Source organism: Ctenopharyngodon idella, chromosome 16, assembly GCF_019924925.1.
Source record: "Ctenopharyngodon idella isolate HZGC_01 chromosome 16, HZGC01, whole genome shotgun sequence".
Taxonomy (NCBI): Eukaryota; Metazoa; Chordata; class Actinopteri; order Cypriniformes; family Xenocyprididae; genus Ctenopharyngodon; species Ctenopharyngodon idella.
In genome coordinates, this window is record NC_067235.1 from 31,794,900 (window position 1) to 31,808,444 (window position 13,545).

At 35.6% G+C, this 13,545-nt stretch overlaps 1 protein-coding gene across 3 annotated transcripts in view; it reads left to right on the forward strand.

Moving 5' to 3' along the window:
• Nucleotides 1-13,545, forward strand: part of LOC127497271 (tubulin polymerization-promoting protein) — a 25,200-nt gene continuing 11,655 nt past the window's right edge. The window contains exons 1-3 of one of the 3 annotated variants that reach the window (XM_051865632.1): nucleotides 1-235; nucleotides 6,329-6,458; nucleotides 9,042-9,374. In XM_051865632.1, the coding sequence (XP_051721592.1) occupies nucleotides 9,046-9,374 (329 nt within the window). In that variant the 5' untranslated portion in view covers nucleotides 1-235; nucleotides 6,329-6,458; nucleotides 9,042-9,045. Of the gene's footprint in view, nucleotides 236-5,239; nucleotides 5,362-6,328; nucleotides 6,459-9,041; nucleotides 9,375-13,545 lie in introns of those variants that run through there. The other 2 variants (XM_051865631.1, XM_051865630.1) reach the window with 2 other exon arrangements.

The following is a 13,545-nucleotide window of genomic DNA, read 5'->3' on the forward strand; positions in this document are numbered from 1 at the left end:
TCATTTTTACTCATGTGCACTCAAGTAGGCATACCGAGATTGAGGTGACAGCGCGCGAGCCAATCATCGCGCGGCGCCTGCTCGTTCTCGAGCGCGCTCTCCAGCGCGGCGCACATTCACACGCGGATCGCAGCGAGCGTCGCGTCGCGTCTCCTCTCATTCCCGCGGATGTCTCATGTAAACATGTTCTCCTAGACACTGACAGAAAGAAGAAAACGACAGAGACATCATTCAGGTAAGACTGTGTTTCGACCATTCTAGCAGCGCGTTTCTCTCATACCATCCGATTTAAACGCATTTGAAGCGTAACTGATCACGAGCGTGTTTATGTTTTCATCATTTTACCTCAAAAACAAACCGAGCAGATTTCGTGCTTCGTTTTTGGCCGTTGTCACGGAAGTCCATTTGATTTTGGTTTCATTTTTGTTTTGTTGCGCAATTCCGTGCTGGTTTTGTTTTGTGTTTGTCAGTGTTGTTGCATGTAAGGATGCAGTGCTGCAGTTACATGCAAGAGATGCATAATGTTCATGACAATAACAATGATCACGTGTTTCATCATGATGCTCATGGCGAGTTTATATAACGCCTGTGTGATGCTGGAAATGTATAGAGCTGTTACATAAACGACAGGACTGTATGAGTGCTTTTTTACGATTAAAAGTGTAAACAAACGAGATGAAGAATGTAAATTAAAATATAGATGATGATAATGCTCTGTCTATCTATCATTCTATCTGTCCGTCTATCGTTCTGTCTATTATTCTGTCTATCATTCTGTCTGTCTGTCTATCTATCTATCTATCTATCTATCTATCTATCTATCTATCTATCTGTCTGTCTGTCTGTCTATCATTCTTAGTGTCTATCTATCATTCTCTCATTGTTCTATCTATCTGTCTATCTGTCTGTCATTGTCTATAATTCTGTCAGTCTATCTGTCCGTTCGTCTATCTATCTATCTATCTATCTATCTGTCTGTCTGTCTGTCTGTCTGTCTGTCATTGTCTATAATTCTGTCTGTCTATTTGTTTGTCCGTCCGTCTGTCTGTCTATCTATCTATCATTCTGTCTATCTATCATTCTCTCATTGTTCTGTCTATCATTCTGTCTATCTATCTATCTATCTATCTATCTATCTATCTGTCTGTCTGTCTGTCTGTCTGTCATTGTCTATAATTCTGTCTATCTATCTGTCCGCCCGCCTATATCTATCTATCTATCTATCGTTCTATCTATCTATCTGTCTGTCTGTCATTGTCTATAATTCTGTCTATCTATCATTCTGTCATCGTTCTGTCTATCTGTCTGTCCGTCCGTCTGTCTATCTATCATTCTATCTGTCTGTCTATCTATCATTCTCTCATTGTTCTGTCTATCATTCTATCTATCTATCTGTCTGCCAGTCCGTCCGTCTATCTATCTATCGTTCTATATATATTTAAGTATGTTTGCACATTAATATCTGACATATCTGAGTGAAATGTAACATTGATTTATTTGAGAACTGTGCTGATCAGATGAAGGAAGAATGCTTGAGGTTTTTCATTTCATCTCCCATCACGGTTGTTTTGTCCATATGTTCATAGATTAGCTACGCCTGACCAGAGGATGCAGCCATTCGCTGAGTTTGGCCCAGATTTTTCATTTCTAGGTTATATTATGAAAAACACTGACTTTTGACGTCAATTATTACCCTAACATCTAGAACAGACGTTACAAGTTGAAGCCTTGAGACAAGGCCTAGATTGTACACCTGACATGTCATAGTCTGCATCATGACTGCATTGTTGCAGAGTCAGTGTAGGTAGAAATTGCCATGCTGGAGACAAACAGCATTCAGCGTGAGAGAGTGTAGGGACATGTACGACGAGAAAGACATGTCTGTATAAATGAGGAGCATCACTGGAGCGGGCGGAGGGTGATGTAATGAAAGATGAAGTTGACCCAATCAGTTTCAGCAGGGTGATCTGAGGGCATCTCTGAACGTTTGTGAAGCAGATGGACACACGACACGCTCAGACATGTGGAGATGTTCGTCTGCTTTCGATTTTCTGCATTTACATTTATGCATTTGGCAGATGCTTTTATCCAAAGCAACTTTTTTTTGCATTCAAGGTATTTTATAAGATGATGTGTTTCCTTTTTGAGAAGTTTTATTTAAACCAGTTTGACAGTGTCAGCTACTGAGAGGTTCAGATTTACCTGTGCTTACCTGTGTCTCTCTTCCGGTTTATGCATTATATCATATCCTGTTTCTGTCCTCAGTCCATTGGTGTCAGTCTTTTTATGTTGCTGACATTTTTTGAATTCCATGTCCATTTTTTTTTGCAGATATAAATAGGGTTTTTTTGTTTAAAATAGGTCAGTTTATTGTCTGAGCTCTCATCTGTGTAATGCATGACCAGAAGGCGAATGCATGTCATCGTGTGCTCCACCAATCACAGATTCTCTTGAGGTCTCTGCGCATGCACAAAAAAAAAAAAGTATTTCTCCCTCTCTGATGGCTCCATCATACTGTGTTCATTTCTGAAGTTCACAGAATTACCTCCAGCATTAGACAGCAGATGTCTTTCTTGATCGCTGCTTTGTGAAAGCATTTAAATTGTACTCGGTTAGATTGCATAGTTGTGTTTGCATACATCATATAATAAACATGAACTAAGAGATTATATGTTATATTCATTTCAATTATTAGCAGTATCAGTTTTATGTTGTTAATAATTGCAGAAATTATATTGACTTGGTGTTCATGAGAGTATTTAAAGGAACACAGTCACTATTTTATTTTATTTTTTGTAAATATGCTTTGTTGACTGATATGACAATGGTATTGGACTTGACGCTTTTTATATAAAACATTTTTTTTATCACAGTAATGGTATATGTTTTATTATATATATACACACACACACACACACACACACACACAGTGCTCAGCGTAAATGAGTACACCCCCTTTGAAAAGTAACATTTTAAACAATATCTTAATGAACACAAAAAACAATTTCCAAAGTGTTGACAAGACTAAGTTTAATATAACATCTGTTTAACTTATAACATGAAAGTAAGGTTAATAATATAACTTAGATTACACATTTTTCAGTTTCACTCAAATTAGGGTGATGCAAAAATGAGTACACCCCACAACAAAAACTACTACATCTAGTACTTTGTATGACCTCCATGATTTTTAATGACAGCACCAAGTCTTCTTGATGGAATGAACAAGTTGGCGACATTTTGCAACATCTATCTTTCGTGGACCGCACTCATGCATGCCATTCCTCTGCAGTGTACGCCGTATTGTGTCACGGGAAATAGTCACCTCAGTTTGGCTTTCTACTTCTTTAGATAACTGCAGTGAACTTGCATGCTGATTTTCTTCAACCTTTCTCATCAGAAGACGCTCCTGTTGAGGTTTTAATTTCCGTGGACGACCTGGACGTCTCTGTGAGATGGTTGCAGTTCCTTCTTTTTTAAATTTTTGTACCACTTTTGCTACAGTATTCTGACTGATAAGTAAAGCTTTGCTGATCTTCTTGTAGCCTTCACCTTTCTGGTGTAAAGAAATTACTTTCTTTCTCAGGTCTTGTGACATTTCTCTTCCATGTGGTGCCATTGCTGACAGCATGAAATGGGGTTTTAACACCCTTTTATAGTCAACTGTCTGCTGCACACCTGTGTAATGAATAATTCAACTCACCTGTGGTTGAATCCTTGTTAAATTAGACATTTGCAGTCTAAAATTTAGCTTTGCTCCAGAGACTTTCAGTGGGGTGTACTCATTTTTGCATCACCCTAATTTAAGTAAAATTGAAAATTTTGTTCTCAAAGTTATATTATTTACCTTACTTTCATGTTATGAGTTAAACAGATGTTATATTAAACTTAGTCTTGTCAACATTTTGGAAATTGTTTTTGTGTTCATTGAGATATTGTTTAGAATGTTACTTTTCAAAGGGGGTGTACTCATTTACGCTGAGCACTGTATATATATATATATATATACATTAAATATATACACACATTATACATTAAATATATAATGTATATAAATATATACATAAATATATATATACACAATCTATATCTGTACGATCTATACAGTCTATAATATGCAATTAGAATCAAATTGCATGAAGTAATATATATATAAATATATATATATATATATATATATATATACATACACAAACACACACAATCTATATCTATACACTCTAATATGCAATTACAATAACATTGCATGAAGATATATAATTGCATGAAGCACATTTCATTTGTAAAGTATCAATCACTAGATTATGAAAAGAAATTATAATAATTTATATATATATATATATATATATATATATATATATACACACATACATATATATTTATATACATTAAATATATATAATGTATATAAATATATACAATAAATATATACACACAATCTATATCTGTACAATCTATAGGCTACAGTCTATAATATGCAATTACAATCAAATTATAAAAATGAATTAAATACATATATTTACACACACATTATATATATATATATATATATATATTATAGCTTCTTGCAATTTGATTGTAATTATATATCCTATATTTTAATTGGGATTATTTCACAAATATATCAATAATTTCTTTTGATAATCCAGTGATTTAAATACTTTACAAATGCAGTTTGATTATTTTCTCTCTTTATTTGTAACTTGATGGACAGACAGCACAATATCACACTACATTCATTACAAATTAATGAATCGATCTGAAATCAGTGCAGTAACACCAACAGTAAACGACTAAACACTCAAGTTCTTCCTCGTCTTGATATTTCTTTCTCTTTCTTTTTTTAGCAAGAAAGATAAGAATGTTATCTTTTATTGTCGCTCTGACTCGCTAATGCCAGCGATAGTGGCGATGTCACCGTTGACGCGGTCGTGTGTATGTAGTACACTAGACTGCACAATGGGCCCATAGAGCTGAAAGACATGATTGATAGTGATTCATAAAGGTTTGTTTCTTTGTTGAAAGAGAAGTAAAACACAACGCTCTTGAATAGGGACATCTTCAAGTGGATTTTGAGGGTCCTCTTGTACATTGACTGTACTTGAGGAGTTCACTTTTGCCCTACAGAGCTCTTCTGTGCGACCATAAAGACAGATTCATCTACTGTAGCGCTTGTGTCCAGCGCTACGGCTGTGTGACGTAACCTCTCTGTCTGGTCTGGGACAGAAGATACTGCTAGTGCCGGTCCAGACTGTGATTTATAAAGATTGACTTTAGTGGTTTAAGAAGTTTAAAGAAGAGCAAGAGCTGCTTTGGCTTTGTAGAGGTGTCATGACGTTGCACTATGGGAGCTTCTGGGAGGTGAGCATTCAGTGTCTGTGAGAAAGTTATTTACTTTGTGTTCATTTTTACAACCCTAACATTGAAATACGGTTTAATGTTGGTACCTGGACGAATGTGTGACTGAGGTGGATGTGTTTTTGAGCAAAATCATGTGAGATCAGTCTTGTGTACATGGACATCAGCACATTGCAGGTTATTCTGACCAAGTACCGCCCACTTAGACAGAAAGAGACCGTCTGACGTGCAAAGCGACCAATCACAGTTGGTTTTGGGTTTTTGTGCAATTGTGGTTTTGAGTCTTTTGCCTTGAACTCAAGTGTTTTATAACGTGAAGATGTTTCTGCACTGATTCATTCATTTACTTACTTACTACATGATTCAAATGTAATGAATAATCTCATCTTTTGCTTTGTGTTTGATTTGAATCACATATAGTAAGAAAGTAAACAAGGTCAATTTTTATTGTATTTTAACTCATCAATAAATCTTAAATCTTAAAGTTGTAAATGAGAACTAACCAGCGTGAGTGAGTAATGGTAAGCATGTTGAAGGGTTTGTGTTTAATCCTGGATGGTTACATCATGAAGGAAACACTTATTCTCATCTTGACCTGAAATAAACTGTGCACTAGAAAAACTGCTGTGATCTAGTGGTGATTAAAGTACAATATCATGATACTGTAGTCGCTTTCTATCACATTAATGGTATATATCATAATATAGTTATTTTTGTTGGAAACCATATTATATAATCATGAGATAATGCCTATTTTTAGTATTCCAGAGAATTATCAAAATGTACTCTTTTTATTTGGAACTTGATGGACTTTAACCAAAGGATGATTCAGAACAAACAAATGAATCAAAAATGGCTTCATATTAGTTCAAAACCATCAAACTAGTATTATTATTGCTATTTTGCTTTGCTTTTTGCTTTGAATCAGTTAGTACTCATGTTCACTACAAAACTACTACTGTCATTTCAGCTGCATCAAGAAGCACGAGGAGCGACTCAAACTGAGCAACACTGACGTGGAATCAGAGCGCTGGAGGGGCAGCAGAGGGCAAAGGTCAGACTAGAGATGCTAAGCTATGTCAGACTTCTACACACTAAAAGTATGTATTTCACTGGTGATATGGAAATACATGCTCTTGAGTATATCTAAGATAGTGCGCCTGTAATGAGTGCAAACATAAATTGAACTGGCCACAGCACAAAGGATGCTGAGTTGGAATTATAGGAATATCAATCAATCAATCAATCAATCAATCTTTAAAATATAATTACTGTATATTTAATAATTCTATTTCCCATTATGCTTAAAGTTTATATTAGTGCTGTCAATCGATTTAAAAAAAATTAACTAATTAATCGCACATTTTTTTCTGTAATATTACTCGTGATTAAAAACAAGTTTTTAATATTTTTATATTGTAATAATTTTACAGTTACTGTCCAAATTAATGTAGAAACAACTTAAAAGACAGTATATTTTAAATATTTGTTTAGTGGCATATTTTTATCAATGAAGGCCAGTTTCACTGATACTAATACTGGTACTGACATCTCTATGAAAAAAAAAATTTCAGCATTACAGTATAACTGAAAGCTATCAATTTCAACATTTATTAGGCTTTCAAAAAATAACAACTTTTAATTTAAGTGTTAAGTTCACTTAAATTAAAAGTTGTTATTTTTTTAAAGCCTAATAAAATCTATATATAATGAAATCTTCACATAAACCCATTATAATAATAAATGTCATAATTACCTGTTTCCTTCATACAGATATTGATTAAAGTTATCAAACACTTTACAATCTTCACTGCATGAATTATAGATGAAATATAGATTAATCCTTATAAAAGCTACAATTTTCTCTGTTACCTTTGTTCTTTGATTAACATTAATGACATATCACAGCAACTGGTTTATTAGGCTGCTGTCACTTTAAGAGCTGCCGCTGCCGAACATGATGCAGATCTAACGCGCATCTAATTTTCTCACTGTTTAAGGTCTTTTAAGACATTATTTAACTCATTTAAGACTGCTTTTATGATGATACTCGACAATACGGGCATTTTGTCATAATTCTGTGTTATTGTTTGTTCAAGAGAGAAAGAGAACTCGATACTGGCGCGCATCTTTCTGTGCACACGAATTGTGTGTATGTCACACAGACACAGCACGCACGCGTTTGTCTTGTGGTGCTTGAATGGTTTAAAAGCATTTGCTTGAATAAGAGCGTGATCATATAATGTAACGCTAGCCAAATTATGACGGAAAAAACGGATGCTGCATTAATTGCGTTAAATATTTTAAACGCGATTAAACTGAAAAAATTAATCGCATGCGTTAACGCGCTAATTTTGACAGCACAAGTTTATATATAATATATATATTATAAATTATGTGAATTTGAATAAATTTGATGTAATATGTAAATAAATTAAATGCAAATAAACAATAAATAACTAATAAAAAAAAATACAAATTCCTACAAGTGGCATTTCAGACATTGATTATTAATGTCATCTAATGTTCCTGAAATCTCAGCTGAAGATTAAACAAGATGGCCTTAACTGATTTTGACTGCGTAATGCTGAACTGTTTGTGGTACCAGCTGGCCCAACTGGTTTTTGATGCAGCTTGACCAGCGTAACCATGATCAGCATGAAAGTTGTCAAAACATGAACAGTATAATATGGATATACAGACATATATAGACATAAGAAGTATTTAGACACTTAAAGGAATAGTTCACTTTCAAATAAAAATTTCCTGATAATTTACTCACCCCCATGTCATCCAAGATGTTCATGTCTTTCTTTCTTCAGTCGAAAAGAAATTAAGGTTTTTGATGAAAACATTCCAGGATTATTCTCCTTATAGTGGACTTCAGTGGTCTCCAAACGGTTGAAGGTCAAAATTACAGTTTCAGTGCAGCTTCAAAGGGCTTTAAACGATACCAGACGAGGAATAAGGGTCTTATCTAGCGAAACGATCGGTCATTTTCTAAAAAAAAATGAAAATGTATATGCTTTATAGGCACAAATGATCGCATCACAAGTGCTTCCACCAGAATGCGATTCTGTATTCTTCCAAAAGTTTACGCTGAATGTCCTACGCCTTCCCTATTCAACTTACGGAGAAAACGGAACTGGCACCGCGTTCGTTACGTAAGTTGAATAGGGAAGGCGTAGGACATTCAGCGTAAACTTTTGGAAGAATACAGAATCGCATTCTGGTGGAAGCACTTGTGATGCGATCATTTGTGCCTATAAAGCATATACATTTTCATTTTTTTTTAGAAAATGACCGATCGTTTCGCTAGATAAGACCCTTATTCCTCGTCTGGTATCGTTTAAAGCCCTTTGAAGCTGCACTGAAACTGTAATTTTGACCTTCAACCGTTTGGAGACCATTGAAGTCCACTATAAGGAGAATAATCCTGGAATGTTTTCATCAAAAACCTTCATTTCTTTTCACCTGAAGAAAGAAGGACATGGACATCTTGGATGACATGGGGGTGAGCAAATTATCAGGAAATTTTTATTTGAAAGTGAACTAATCCTTTAATTATGTCTGAATGTCTTTACAACCTTAGATACAATTAAGATGCACAAACACGTGTTTTAAATTGCAATAATATTACCAGTAATAACTAATTAACCATTAACATTCATGTTCTTTACCAGCAACATGGAGGAGTTTAAAGTTCAGACCGCCAAACATCCCGTACCCAACAGTTCGCCCATGAGGCCGCACAGCGAGCACTCAAAAGAGAATGCAGCCAAACGCCTGTCCTCCGCGTCCAACGGCACGAGCGATGGAGGAGCGGGCTGCAAAACGCCCGTGGAGATCACCGCGCTGGAGGAGGCGTTTCGCCGCTTCGCCATTCACGGAGACACGCGAGCCACCGGGAAAGACATGAACGGCAAGAACTGGTCCAAACTGTGTAAAGACTGTGGCGTCATCGATGGCAAGAGCATCACCCTCACAGACGTGGATATAGTCTTCTCTAAAGTCAAGTATGCCATCATCTGCACCACTTTTAAACATTTAGGAGTAGAGTTATGGAAGTAAAAGTCCTACATTCTACATAGAGAAACAGATCTTTAATGCTAAAGGCCCGTTCACACCAAGGACAATAACGATAAATATATAGTTATAAAAATTGTTCTAAATGTAAAAGAATAGCAGAAATCCACACCACAGCTCGTGCTTATAATAAACAAAATGATAATGGTGTGGATGCTAATCTTTATAGTTATCATTCTTGGCGGGAATGGGCCGTAAAAGTGTTCTTGATGCAAAGCTAATGACTTGATACTCACAATAAGATGAACATACAAATCTGAACTTATAATTAGTACTGATTAAATACACATAATTTCCATCTGCCTTCTTGGATCACTCACTTTGAGTTAGTTGCAGTGCATTGTCTGTGAAGCATATATGCAATGCTTTCTTAGATTTTGCCCAAAACATTGTGCCTCAAATGCTCAAGTATGCTGTCTAGGTAGGACGCTCAAAAGGGACACGATTTGCACCCAACTGGATTTTCTCGCAGACATCTGGGATAGTGTGTTGCATGCATGTAAACAGCAAAAACACTGAATAGGATTTCATGCTTGAATGTTATATTTTTCACATATTTGACATTGTTGCAGCTCCTCTTTTTCCAGTCTGTCAGTAACGCTCTGTTTAGTTCCTGTCTCTATGAAGCCCCTCCTTCTGAAAAGCACAATGTGCTCTGATTGGTCGGCTGGACCACTGTGTTGTGATTGGTCAACCGCTTTGTGTGTGTTTGGGAAATGATCTGCCCCTTACCATAACCACGAGTTTCAACACACTACTAACGCAACTCAACCAGGCCTCGTCACTTTTATTTTGCATAATTAAAGGGGTCATGACATGACTTGATCTTTTGACATATAAGAGGTCTTTGTACCATTAAAACATCCTGCAAGTTTTATATCTTAAATTGTCCTCCTTTTTATAAACAAAGCAGTTATTTAATCAAGCCCCCAAAAAAGGGCTCGTTCTGATATTGGGTGATCTGTGACGTCACACGGGCAAATATATTTGCATATCACTGCCTCCAGAGCAAGACATCGATGAATAGTTATACATCATCACACTATAGACGTTCAGTCACTGACATTTGCCTACACTGGATGCGAGCGTTGCGTCGTGTCAATAGCAAATAAAAATCCCATTATAATCACTGACACTGTCTACACTGGATACAGTATACAGATGCGTGTTCAGCTTCTGACATACTCCACACGCTTGAGTCTGTCAACAGGACAAATGGAAAAGTGAAAGAACATTCGCTTTGACACTTCAAGTTTAAACAGCTCGTTTGTGTCTCTGTACGAAGAATCCTGGCGTCGGAAACAAGTGGATAGTTTATTTTAATGGCGTCCCGGATAACGTTGAAGGATTATACAGTGTGTTTGTTCGGAGCATTTTGTTTTGAAAAACAAAAACATTTTGTTAAAAGAAACGTTTGTTAAAAGATGAAGCAGCCGACTGTATTAGATCTGACAGCAGCTGCATCAAAAAACCATAAGTAAATTATTTCATAATGCTCTGTATGTTACGTTTTTTTCTGCTTATATATTTGTTTATTTCTTATAATTAACATTATAAGTGAACCTCAAGGAACATATTAAAATAATTTAAAAATTAATCCATGTCATGACCCCTTTAAATGAGGAATATTATGACGTTCATTCGTTTTCCAGAAGAAAACTCAAGACTACAATGAAGGCGTTTCAGGGAGTTCAGAAAAAGTGCGCACTGATATAGAGAATAACTCCCGCTTGTGCTTTGTAACTTTACAGGCATTTTTCATGCTCAAACAGCAACATTACACACTAAAGAAAGCTGAAAATGTAAAAAAGCATAATAGGGGACCATTTAACAACTGGAATAAAAAAATTGCATATGTGTCAAAATATCAGATCAGTGCAATAGGCTTTAAAGTGTAGGAGTGTAACTGTAATATTTTCTGTAACAGTAACATATTTGCTCTTTAATCAGTGCATGCATTTTTTTTTTCATGCATATTTCTGAATATGCAGATAAGAGGAGTCGTGCTCATCCCCCACAGCCACAGGCCATGATGGCTCATGCTGAATAACTCTGAAGACTGCAGGACAGATAGAGTCATCGCTGCTTCAGTAGGGACAGATTTTAATGATGTGCCCTTAAAGGGTTAGTTCACCCAAAAATGAAAATAATGTCATTTATTACTCACCCTCATGTCGTTCCACACCCGTAAGACCTTTGTTAATCTAAGGAACACAAATTGAAATATTTTTGATGAAATCCGATGGCTCAGTGAGGCCTGCATAGCCAGCAATGACATTTCCTCTCTCAAGATCCATTAATGTACTAAAAACATATTTAAATCAGTTCATGTGAGTACAGTAGTTCAATATTAATATCATAAAGCGATGAGAATATTTTTGGTGCGCCAAAAAAAACAAAATAACTTATATAGTGATGGCCGATTTCAAAACACTGCTTCATTAAGCTTCAGAGCGTTATGAATCAGCGTGTCGAATCATGATTCGGATCACATGTCAAACCGCCAAACTGCTGAAATCACGTGACTTTGGCGCTCCGAACCGCTGATTCGACACACTGATTCATAACGCTCCGAATCTTCCTGACGCAGTGTTTTGAAATCGGCAATCTCTATATAAGTCGTTATTTTGTTTTTTTTGGCGCACCAAAAATATTCTCGTCGCTTTATAATATTAATATTGAACCACTGTACTCACATGAACTGATTTAAATATGTTTTTAGGACATTAATGGATCTTGAGAGAGGAAATGTCATTGCTGGCTATGGAGGCCTCATTGAGCCATCGGATTTCATCAAAAATATCTTAATTTGTGTTCCGAAGATTAACGAAGGTCTTACGGGTGTGGAACGGCAGGAGGGTGAGTAATAAATGACATTATTTTTGGGTGATCTAACCCTTTAATATAGAGCACCGTAGACACACTGATGCGTTCAGTTTAAGATGTTTAGAAAACACTGCTTGTTTGTTCGAGGAGAATGAATTTATCAAAATCTTTGTACTATTTATGCATAGAAGAAAATTCTCTGCCTTTTATCAAGAGATCCGTTTCACCCCAACTGAGAGAGAATAAAGATTATTCTGCTAGACAGCGTCAGAACAACGTGGCTGCGGAGCAAGAGCAGGGCAAAAAGAACAAATGCATGCAATATGTGCCCTTGCACACTGTGTGTTAACATTTAAAGGAAAAGTGCAACCGAAAATGAAAATTCTGTCATCATTTACTCACTCATATGTCATTCCTATGGAAGCTTGTTTCTGCCATGAAATAAAAAAAAAAGGTAATTGCGACTTTTTATCTCACAATTCTGACTTTTTTTCTCAGAATTGCGAGATATAAACTCTTAGTTGCGAGTTATAAAGTCAGAATTTCATGATATAAAGTCAGAATTGCAGGATATAGATTTGCAATTGTGAGGGATTGCAAATCTATTTGCTAACAGTGATTGTAAATTAAATTGCCTAAATTATTACATTATTAGTTAACTGCATTCTCTAAATTGTAATGTTGACATGCATTCTCTGTAAAGCTGCTTTGAAACAATATGTATCATGAAAAGCGCTATACAAATAAATGTGAATTGAATTGAATTGAAAATGCAATGTTCAATTGTGAGGGAACTAAATAAAAAATAAAAAAGGTAATTGCGACTTTTTATCTCACAATTCTGACTTTTTTCTAAGAAATGCGAGATATAAACTCACAATTGCGAGTTAAAAATTGCGAGGAAAAAGTCAGAATTGCGACTTTATATCTCGCAAGTCTGACTTTATAACTCGCAATTGTGAGTTTAAATCTCACAATTCTCAGAAATAAAGTCAGAATTGTGAGACAAAAAGTCGCAATTACCTTTTTTATTTTTTTATTTAGTGGCGGAAACAAGCTTCCATTCATTTCAAACCCGTGTGCTGTTATTTTTATGCAGCTTTTTTCCATACACCACTTCTGCAAAGCTCCAAAAAAGACAAAAAAAAATTTAAATATCATGACAGTAGTCAAGACAACTTTTGACTTGTGAACAAAATGTAAGTTACTTCAGTTTTATAATATTTTGATCATTTTATTTTATTATAATAGTTTTTCTTGCACTTTTTGAGCTTG